Source organism: Gobius niger (genome assembly GCF_951799975.1).
Source record: "Gobius niger genome assembly, chromosome: 4".
Classification (NCBI taxonomy): domain Eukaryota; kingdom Metazoa; phylum Chordata; class Actinopteri; order Gobiiformes; family Gobiidae; genus Gobius; species Gobius niger.
This window is the reverse complement of record NC_136855.1, coordinates 12775962-12787352: the sequence shown is the minus strand read 5'-3', so window position 1 is coordinate 12787352 and position 11391 is coordinate 12775962. Positions and strand designations below refer to the sequence as shown.

The window sequence follows — 11391 nt, the reverse complement described above, 5'->3', positions numbered from 1 at the left end:
TTAGGAAAATCTGTTGGACCCACGGCTGAGTCTGAGAAGGTTCACATCAGACATTGATGAAGGCTGCTTTAATTTATGATGAGAGCAAACTGTATGTCGCAATAGCAGGACTTCCAAATGGATATTTCTTATCAAAATTAATAAAGTAGACAACCAGAAATAAAAGCGCTCAGTCAATGGTTTATTTAATAGAATTAATTTGTGTACACGAGACGCTGTTCCTGTCTTAACGTTGTGGGCTCGAGTCCAACTCACCCCATGCAGTTTAGTAAAGTCTACAATTTATCACAAATATTATTATTGTTGAAAAATGCCTAAATAAATAACAAACCTGTGTGTTTGTTGTGATCAGCACCTCTCAGATCTGTCGAGCTGGTCATTAGGAGTATGTTTTGTATTGTGGCAACAGTATAATCCAAAATGTTACGCAGTGTGCCTTTAAGAAAATGAAAATGTTTTATGCTTCGGTATTTTCTTCACTTTGTAAAGTGATTTTTAATGTATCTATTTATCGGCAATTTATCTCTTTGGTAAAAAAAAAAGACTTATTAGTAATGTATTTGTAAGTGCCAATAGTGTATTTACATGATCTGTGGAAAAAAAGGTTTCCATACTTGCACTGATGTTAATGGTTAACCAACATGAGCCATAATTTATGGCGGGAGCTCGCCATATTTCACACAGGTGAAGTAGAGCCGGATTTCCATCTGAGATTAAACTGTATTTATCGAGCATGCGAGGAGCCTTGTCAGCGCGACACTGTACATACTACAGACACTGGCCAAAAGCCTGCGAATTATGAATGTACATGTGAACATATGAATATCCGCCAACCAACACACGAAATACCCTGCCTCGCACATCTGGATCGGTGCACCGAGGACTGTCAGACAAAGACAGTCAAATTGAGAGCGCAAACCCCTGAAATACTTTTGACCCAAACAACATCTGAGCAAGGTGAAGGCTCCTGCCAAGTCACGCAAAGTTAGTCTTCGCAGATAATTTGTAACATGCTGAAAATGTAAACAGCTTTCGAACTCAAGGCTGTGTATTCCCAACAGGACGAGCAGCGGCCGGAGCCATGGAGAGTGAGGGAGAACTGTCATGGTTAGAAAAAAGGCTTTTAAAGGGCAGAAAAGACAGTATGCAGACATGCCAGGCACAACAAACAACATGCACGCAGGTTCCCACAACAGCAGATTCTGTTTTTTAAACTGCTTCTGAAATCAATATTTGGTTTTCGATACTTTCAATACTTTTTTTTGAATTATTATAAAAGGCTGTTTCAAAATGTGGGATTCCCGAGCATCTGCAGCATGTTAAAGTTAGCATGAGCAAATCAAAAAACAAGTTTCCCAGTAAAAGAATAACAATCACAGTTTTCTAAGGTTTTCTCAGAAGGGTCAATGGGTTTTTATAAAGAATAAATATGTTTACACTAATATATAATATAACAAAAGTATTTACAATTGACAACAAATGAATCAAAATCGCAAAGGCTGCGATTATTTAGTCAGTACAGTATCCTTTGCAAACTATCAAAAATCCTGTTGCTATGGAGCTTATAAAACTTTGTAACCCTGTAGTTTGCACCAGTAGTTCCGCCTTTTATTTTAATACACCGAGTACTCACTACCAATTGTTTTGAAAGTAATCAAATAAAACTCCTAATTTAGTATTGTATTGTGTTCAGGTCTAAGTTCAGCAACACTATGTGCCCAAAGCCTGAGGTCAGCTGCATACTTGAACATCCTGAATGAGAGCAGGGTATTCCTATTCTTTGGGATGTGCTGGAGAAGACTTTGCGTTGTGGCCACACTCTCCCGTCATTAAAAAATTAACACTTTTCACATTGCAGAAGCTTGTTGAAACAATGCCACAGGAAATGTGTGCTGTAATCAAAGCTAAAGGCGGGCCAACAAACCAACAGAGTGTGTGACCTTTTTTGTGGTGACTGTTTTTCTTGTCTTTACTTCATAAAAAATATAATTGAAACACAATTCAGTTCAACCTATCTTTCAAAACATTCAATATTTCACCTCTCACTGGACCTTTGTAAATATTGCAAATATGTAAGGTGTGAAATTGGGCCATTTCTTATTCTCCTAACTATTCTCCTAACTCCTTATGGTTCTTAGCAACATTACAGTGTTTTTCATAAGTCAAGGAGACTGCGGTGGCCTCTATAGTTTGATTTTGTTCCCCATGGTCAGAAGATAAAATGCTGAATAAATTGGCATGAACAATAGTACTTTTTGCTTCTTAAATGATCAAACACATACGATTTATGTTTTATGCTCTAGTGCCCAGTGTTGGGCAAGTTACTTTAAAATGGTAATATATTGTATATTAGTAGTTACAGCTTTAAAAATGTAATATGTTTGTATTACATATTACTGTTTCATAAATGCAGCTGAGTTACACTACTTTGAGTACTTTTGAGCTACAAATAGTAATAATGCCACTGAGCAAATTGCCTTTTCGTTGTCTATCCTCATTCTCTCGTGTTTTGTTTTGACGACATTAACTACACCCAACTGCAGATCTTATAGGCGACACCAGTGTCCAACTTGATTCGGTGCTGCATTTCATTTGGGGGATTTTTTTCTGTTCATGCAGTTAAGTTCACTTGTACCTCCAGTTACTTGAATTGTAATGACTCATATATTCCCATATTTTGTTTCCGTAATACGTTATATTCCTTAGTTACTGAAAAAAGTAATATATTTTTGTAACTCATTACCCAGAACCTATGTTTGATGTCCGGAAATTACATGGAAAACGAGTCACAAGTCTGAGTCCGTGACTTGGCAAATATCTGAGGGAAACAGTGAGTAATTCCTCTAATACTTCCAAATACAGCAGATTTATATAAGGCAAGTGCATGTCTGTTTAACGCAGTCATATTTCACCCATGCGTGTTTTAGCTTTTGCCTCCACAACTGATCAATTATCGCTATAGGTTTCTTCAGACAGTTACAAATTGCACAGAGCAACACACTGGGCCTCCGGAATGAAAAATACGTCTGTAACAAGGATTTACTTCACTGCATTGTTTTGAAACAGCAGCAGTGAATTAGCGTTCGCGTAGACAGAGATCCACATGTGTCCCATATTATGAGCAAAGCCAAAGGGAGAAGGAAGGCGGGGGTGTAGACTACAGATATATAGAAGGGGGGGTCTGGCTCAGAGCAGCACTTTCGCAGCGACCTGAAGTTGAACAGGAGGGCGGCTGGGGAGTCTCGTGCGATGGAGGAGGTGGTCCCGGGGCAGTTGGGGGTTAGAGGAGGGTGTGGTGTGCGCGGCTGGACTTGATACATTTCAGGCCCATAAAACTTCATTTCCCCGGAGGAAATGTGCGGTTATGCAAGAGGGGAGTTCTGTGTTTGTGTTCGACTTTAGCACGGAAACCCCAGATCTCACGAGCGCTCGGGTCAGGACCTCCGGCAGCGGCCCTCGCTCTCACACCTCGACAGACACGGGACGCCCGAGGTAAAGTGGTTGATACAAGCAGAGAAAATCCAATAACCCAGAGCATCGGATAAAACAGGCCTCGCAGACGAAGCAATATTTGACTTTGGTATGATTTAGGTGAAGAGAAAGATCAATGAGTTCAAGGCAGAACAAGAAACTTAAGTCGATTCCTGCATTTCTACAACTCCAGAAAACGCAAGTTGAAGATAAAAGTGAACTGACAACTGTTGATAAGTGAAAAATGCATCAAATAATATTCATACCATGGTCAGTGACAAGTAACTGGCGTGCATTATTTATTATGTAACCGCACAATTAGTCCGGCAGTAGTTAAATCCTGATCACTCCACCGCAGCTGTGCATTGTGGTGTACTCGACCAGTGATTCTCAACTGGTGGGTCGGGAGTGGGACCCAAAAGTGGGATGGGAAACCCTTTTTAGAGGGTCGCAAGCCCATTCCAGGGAGCATCCTAAAACACAACATTCTAAAACATCTAAAACTGCATGGAATCACTGTTAGAATTAATGCTATTGGGTTGTTTTGATCATACATTCAGTCTTAAAGGCATATCTACAGCTTGTTCAATTAAAACAGTGGAAAACACAATATTTTACATGATATATGGTAAATTACATTTTTCATACATTGGGTCGCGCCTGGTCATCTTAGGGTAACATTAATAAATCCTTTCCGTAGTCCCTCTGGGGGTAATACAAGAGTTGATGGAATGATTGGGAGGACTTTCATCTCCCCCTGGTGTCTCCGGCCAGAAAACCGCAATTGCAATTTCGCTGCCACCGGGTCAGAGTCACCAATACACACGAATAGAATTACGAAGAAAAAGCTAACAGGCTAACGGGCAAAGCTAACTGCGGGCTAGCACCACTTAGTGTTTTCATAGTTTTTTTTATAGTTTGATTAATGTTCCATGCTTGATTCAACAGAAGTCTGTGCACAAAAAAAAATATTATAGATGCTAAAAAAAAAGGCCAAATTCTTATTCTTATTCTTATTATTGAAATGAATGTTTGGGTCGCAGCTTGTCATGAGTATCTGCTACAACCGAAGTCACTCACCGTCGTCGCAGATCCTTTATATCAGTCACCCTGACCAGATTCTTTGGAAGCTGTGAGGTTTCGCATCAGCCAATTGTTGATTTGTTTTTCCGGAGGTTTGGTGTTTCCTGCGAAGTCATTATCTCTACAACAGACAATAATCAAGTCAAATCTTAGAGCAAAAAGTGACAGTTAGATCTGATCCATCTGTTTCACACAGGTGACTGGGAGCTATTATCACAATTAAACTAAATCACTGCCGTGTGCGCTGTTAATTGAAATAAGGTGTGAATGTAAAGTTTTGACAAGATACGAGTCACAGCATCACACGCAACATACAACAGGGGTCACACACCAATGACTTGTTAGGGATTTATATTGTAATGTCACGCACAGAAATAAAGCCACACTGCGTAACATTTCACCAGATGATTAATAGAGTAAAATACAGGCATTCATTTTAATATGGGCGTTGGGTGAAAAATACCACAGAACGTCATATGTCTTTACTGTGAGCCTGCTCACTTCACCTCAGACCGGACTCATAACTTTGCAGAGAGCAGAACATCACCAGCTCGTCTTCCTGGAGATGTCGCTGCTTTACTTTGACAACAGGTTTGGTCAAATTAAGTCCTATATCAGTGGTCTGTATCAGTGGTGCTCAGTCTATGGTTAGGACCAAAAAATGGGTCGCAGAACCATTTTCAGTACATTTCTTTCAATATTTATCTTCAATAAAAGTATAGAAACATCAGAATATTTAAACATGACTGTTTAAATATTCCTAGAACAATGGTGCGCCCTGACAGCATCCTAGTAGAGAACCACTGCTCTATATGCTGCAACATAACAACCTGTTCAGGTCTTTATGGGAAAATTATTGTTTTTGAAAGACACAAAGAGAAAATGTTGTTTTGACTCTCTATTGTGTTGATCTCATTTTTTGAAATCCCCTCACCTAACAATTGAGCTTATTTTCAAAACACAATACTGATTTGTCCTAACGTGACGTAACGCTTTTCTCATGCTTTTCTCAAAATCCTTAAAGACCTGAGCTGAATGTTCCCGGGTTGACTGTATTAAAAGTAGTAGATGGATAACCGCGCTTGCGTGTTTTATTTTGAGCATTGCCTGGGAAACCCCAGATTGATGTGACTAATACGAATTGTCTACATCTCGATCACAGGATCCTGGTTTGGCAGTTTTGTGATTGTTTTGGGTCAGATATCACAGACAGGAGGATGGTCCAATTCGACACACATCTGTTTGCCGTGCGAGTCTGCATGCAATCTCCAGCTTTGTAAAAATGTGTGACAGCTCAGGTATCTTTGAAAGTCCACATCAAACTCCCTGTGTTTCATCAGACCAGCCCGCAGCCTTGAACCTGACAAGTGCATATTCATTTTGACGGAGAGTTTACCTTGAACTACCCTGGGGTTTAGGGCAACAGTTGGATGGAGAATGATGGATTCTAGTTAGACAACAAGAATGAATGCAACAGTATCGGATGGTTTTCCATAGTATTAGTCTTGGGGGCATGTGAGGGTTACTTTAAATTAAGGCTGCACAATGTGGGGGGAAAAAGGGCTATTCAATAACTATCTTGGGTATTGTGATAAAGATATTGTCATGTCTTACAAAAACATTTCAACAAGAATGTCCTTTGATAAAATATTGTCTGTCAACACTGTAATTAAAAAACATCAAAACAAGGCAAAAGTTGAACCAAATTAGGAAAATGACAAGTTAAACCATGGACAGGTTTTAGTCATAATCAAAGTATAAAATGTTGCCTTCATTTCGTCTTTAGAGTGGAAGCGACACATGGGCCGAATCGAGCATAAGAATACATGGACTGCAGTGGTGTGTGTAGAGCCAAATACCATCTTTTCAATGGAGGGATGGTCAATTAATGCAGTTTTGTTTCGCGAATTCACTTTGTATCTATTTTACGGCAGATGCCTGCAGTTAGCTTTAGCATGCCAGTAATTTGCACATACATCATTAGCAAAAAAAAGTCTTCACATTAGTTTAATAACAAGTATAACCAACCGTTGGGCTCTGAGCTCTAAGATTGTTTATAGTTTGAGAATATTATTATATTACATTTGATCATTGTATATGATAATAACGAACCAAAAACGAACCAAAACTTACCAAACACACAACAGGAGTAACCTTGTCCACGGGCGGTGGGTGGCGCTGTTTCATTCACGCAGACTGTATCGTTTCCGGGTTTGCAGAAGAAGAAGAAGAAGAAGTCCTCCTCACATGTGTAGGAGCTGTCTACAATAATAACTGTCCTGTGTTGATGTCTTACTGGTATTTCTACGTACTTATTGAACCCTGCGCGTCCGTGGAGCTTTTTTTATAAACTTGAAAATGAGCCTTACGTGCAGAAATGTTCCCTGACTGATGGACAAAACTGGAACCACGTTGATACATTTGTTGTGAAGGCGAAGCTAACCTGCAAATGCTAAAGTCATTCATTCACAAAAGGTATGCTGGTTTATATAATATGTATTCTCTTTTTTTCTCTTAAGCAATATGTCTAAGTATGATTCCATATAGATCAAGTCAATTAAATGTCAACTTGTGTCAGTTTATTTACTGTATGAAAAAAAAATGAAAAAATATCTCAAGTTACCTAAAATAGAAAGGTTATTAAGACCTTGTTTTGGCCATTCTCCAGAGTGAATTATGTTTCAAGTAGCCAGTATTTTTCATCAGTGCTATGTAATTATATTTTAACATTCTTTGTCCATTATGAAGCTTGTCTGTATCTTTCAAGAGCAGCTTATTGTACAGCATATATAAAAGCCTTTTCACATTTCTTCTCAAAACAATGTCCACCCGTGTCATATTTTTCTTGCTACTAATAGCTCGCCTCTTTTGTTTTGTCATTCTTTTCCAGCTATGAGCGCCTGGTTTGCGTAGCTCCAGCTTTTGGCTTGTCAACATCTTTTTTCAAAGGCCTGAAGAAGAGAGAGGGGAGACTGTGTATGAGCACGCTGGACCAGGACCAGCATTTCCATCCCAGTTGCCTTGACAAAACAACACTCCCTGGTAATCCGTCAGACATGGTTGAACCTGCCAAACAGCCACTCCAGGGGCTAAAATTGGCATCGCACGGAGGGTTGGAGAAGGCGCAAGAGGGGGGCAGGTTGAAGTGTGCGAAGTGCGGCGGATCAAGGATGTTCTTCTGCTACACGTGCTGCTCATTAGTGGGTGTCAGTCCTGAAGAAGTCCCCCTGGTCAAGGTGAGTGAGAAGCGAGTGTTGTCAGAGCTATGAGTGTGAACATGTAGTTTAAAATGTCCCGTAGAGCTGCAAAAAAGGGCTTTGGGGATGTGTGTAGTTAGAAGGAGGTAAAACAAATGCTACAAGGTTCAATCAGAAAGCAGAATGAGCCCCACAATTAGGGCTGCCAGATCCTGCGCTGCATGAACCAAAACAAAAGTCACTGCGAAACACGTTTTTAATTCAAGCTTTTACCTCTGATTACAACATTTGCTCTGGCATTGTGTCAGTAAGCTTCTACAATGTCTATAGATCCAGTGTTGCATTCACTTTAATTTTGAGATCTTTTTTCGATGACGGGAGAGTGTGACCACTGCGCTGTGTCTTCTCCGGCACATCCCAAAAATTCTCAAGATCTGGTTAAGATCTGGACTCTGTGGCAGCCAAACCATGTGTGAAAATGATCTCACATTTGACCCACGCTTTCACAATGTGAGCCAGATGAATCGTGGCATTGACATCTTGGAATATGCCTGTGCTATCGGGGAAGAAGAAATCCATTGATGGAGTAACCTGGTCATTCAGGATGTTGTCAGCTGATCTCATTCTTTGGCCCTTTTTTTTGGCCACGCAATGTATATTGTCAATACCAGTATTAAGTAAAAATAACTTTTCTTTTAACTGTCAAAATTCATCCACTTGTCCCAAATCGACTCCAAGTGCAATTGCAGGCTCAGGGCTTAAATCTGGAGGCTTATAAGGCTTATATGGTTGAGTTCACTTGAGATTGTTTCACCTTTTTTAGACCACTAAATGTGCAATGTTTTCATACTTTAATCAAGACTATGTGTGGATATTTTAGTAATAAGAAAAAGTTGGACTTAACAAGGACAAAACCCATTTTAGAGATTGGATGGATCAAGTCCAGCCCAGGAAAAAAAGAAGCTGAACTGATTTGGCGTAATGTTGTGCTTCATGCTTTGCCAAATTTGTGGGAAAGTCTGTTGCAAAATATGGTCCAAGTCTATGGTGCTTTGAACATGAATCTCCAATGATTAATGGACAGAGATATTTCTGGCTGATGGTTGCCAAAGGCTTTGTATTACTAACTATGGGAATTTATCAAAACTAAAAGAGCACACTCAAATTAATGAACAAACTTGGAGTGTGTACATTTAATAATTATGTTACTCACAGTAAAACCTACATATGGATTTCACAATGATGTGAAATGAGGACTGTTGCCATAGCATTAATATTGAATTTTCTGCTGTACGTTGTGTTTAGCTGCCTTTTAAAATAGACATCATCAAACATCCAAACGAGTCTGATGGGAAGAGCACCGCGATCCACGCAAAGATCCTGGCACCGGACGATGTCAACATTTACACCTACCCCTGCATCCCTGATTACGACAGGGACTCGGTGAGTTTGAAGTAGACTGTGCAGATAGTGTCAGTAACAGAATCACCTTGGAGTAAAGCTTTTTATCTTCCCCTCTCCTCAGGTGGTACTGGTGTTCCCGGGCCCGAGAGCTGTCACGGTGCAAAACATGATCCAGAGTTTGACCGAGCGCTTGCAAGACCCCGGCGCTGAACCCAGAAGTAAGAGGTTTAAGGGCTCGGATTCGGCTGATTGTCCCACACACGGAGGGGGGCAGATGGGCATACCCAGGGTAGCAGACTGCTCAGATGAGGGAAAGGGAGCAGAGTCCAAGGCCCTGCCCCTCAAAAAGGTGGTCTTCATCGACAGCACGTGGAACCAGACCAACAAGATCAGCACGGATGAGAGACTGCAAGGTACACGTGAAATATGTGCAATTATGTTGAAATACTCAACCTCTTACCCCTCTCGCTTTGTATTTCATCACCACAATCCCATGTTATTTGCACAGATTTATTGGAAAGATTTAGACTAAGAAATGCAGTTAAATTAATGTTTGTTAAAGGTCCTATGTTATTCTTTATTTGGGTTTTTACAACTACTTTAGATCTATTTGTAGCATTCTTTGTAGTATAACCTAAAATAATGCATGTGGTCAGAAAATTCCCCTACTATATATACCAAGTGCCTTCCTCTTGCGCGTCGATGACCAGAGCTGCAAAGATAAAATGTTTATATGCACTTGAGCAACACGTGATTTCCAAATGAACTGTCCAGAAGCCGCTGCTCTTCCTCTTCCATTATTTTTCCATTAGGGATTAGCCGTGTCTCATCCAAATGCACAAATAGCTCAAGATTACATGGCAGGCAGTGAGTGATGGACAGTTACATTGGAAGCAAAGACTTCACTAGAGGATACGTCCGTGGTCCGGTTGATACTTAATAAAAAAAAAATGAATAGCAATTTGCACCATGATTTTTAACAAGCCTGCTTAAAAAAATAGCTGTGTAAATACTTAGTTGTATAATTAGTGTAGTGTTTTAATGCTAGCTATTCTGAAATAATTTGAACAGTTGATTCTGCCGGTCAAATATTTATGTCCGATTTTTAACATGTTGTCGGTGTCCATCAATTACTTACTGTCCGTCATGTTTTCTTGACCTTTTATTGATTGTAAGAGACACTGCTAATCCCTGATATGAAAATAACAAGAGGAAGAGCAGTGGGAAGTTACGCGTCGGTCGTGTGCATAGAGCCGATCAAACTTTGGTACTGGCAAAGTTGCTAATCTTTGAACATGAACAGGTTCAGAATTGTTTTTGTTGAAGGTTCAAGGTTAACTTCAAAAAGTCGATTTTGCATATTTGGTCTAAACAGAAATGTCAGTTTTCCTTTCTTAAATGGGAAATTATGCATCAAATAAAAATAATGTAGTAAAATAAACATTTTGACGGCACCTTGAACTTGAGATTAAATCACGAAATGATCTTTCGTGACTTGTTCTTTTTCCTAATTCCATAGTTCTTGCCAATTCGTTCCTTTCAACTTCATTTTCATCTTTGTCCAACGTTGACAGAACTTTGTTTTTCTTCCTTTAGATTTACTGCAGGTGGAGCTGAAAACAAGGAAAACGTGTTTCTGGCGCCGCCAAAAGGGCAAACCGGACACTTACCTGGCCACCATCGAAGCCATTTACTATTTTCTCAAAGACTTCCATGAACTCTGCCTCGGCCAGGTTTACACCGGGGAATATGACAATGTGCTGTTTTTTTACTCCTTTCTACACTCAGTCATCAACAAGGCCAAGATCGCGGCGGGAAAACTGGAGAAATAATATAAAAACTCTCAACTTCATAAACTTTGGGAGTGGGTTTATTTTTATGGCTATTGTACAATAAATGCAACAAATTGCAAATAAATTCAGTCAAGCTGGGGATTGTTTTATAAATTATGAAAATGAAAACATATTCAGAAGTAATCAACTGGACTAGGAAGTTGATTTAGGGAGACTTTTTGCCCTTTTCCATGCACAACTGATCAGATTTTTTTCCAATCAAGCTCATCTTAACCGTCCTCAGGGACTGTGTTAGAGCCACCATAACCTCACCAAGTTTTTCTCACAGTAAACCAGCTAAAATGGGAACAATAGTCTACAAATACTAAAGTTGGAGTGGAGACAAAACCCACACACTTCGCATTAACAAGGCCAGTTTGTCATCTAAATCTGAGAAAACCATT

General features: G+C 39.8%; 1 protein-coding gene across 2 annotated transcripts; it reads left to right on the top strand.

The window, feature by feature from the left end:
• The first annotated feature begins 6787 nt into the window (after positions 1-6787).
• dtwd1 (DTW domain containing 1) lies at positions 6788-11074 on the top strand. 2 transcript variants are annotated; one of them, XM_079555164.1, is made up of 5 exons: positions 6788-6805; positions 7445-7790; positions 9057-9194; positions 9277-9568; positions 10752-11074. In XM_079555164.1, the coding sequence occupies exons 2-5, from the start codon at positions 7533-7535 to the stop codon at positions 10985-10987; spliced, it is 924 nt and encodes a 307-aa protein (XP_079411290.1). In that variant the 5' UTR covers positions 6788-6805; positions 7445-7532; the 3' UTR covers positions 10988-11074. The 2 variants fall into 2 exon arrangements, with proteins under 2 accessions (XP_079411290.1, XP_079411289.1); XM_079555163.1 differs by lacking the exon at positions 6788-6805 and adding an exon at positions 6930-7029.
• Positions 11075-11391: the final 317 nt, after the last annotated feature.

Bases quoted from the DNA above. Each gene is read 5' to 3' on its own strand.
- dtwd1 (XM_079555163.1), top strand. From the start codon at position 7,004: ATGCTAAAGTCATTCATTCACAAAAG. The intron at 7,030-7,444 runs GTATGCTGGTTT...ATTCTTTTCCAG, and splicing joins AAGTCATTCATTCACAAAAG to CTATGAGCGCCTGGTTTGCG. The intron at 9,569-10,751 runs GTACACGTGAAA...TTCTTCCTTTAG, and splicing joins CACGGATGAGAGACTGCAAG to ATTTACTGCAGGTGGAGCTG.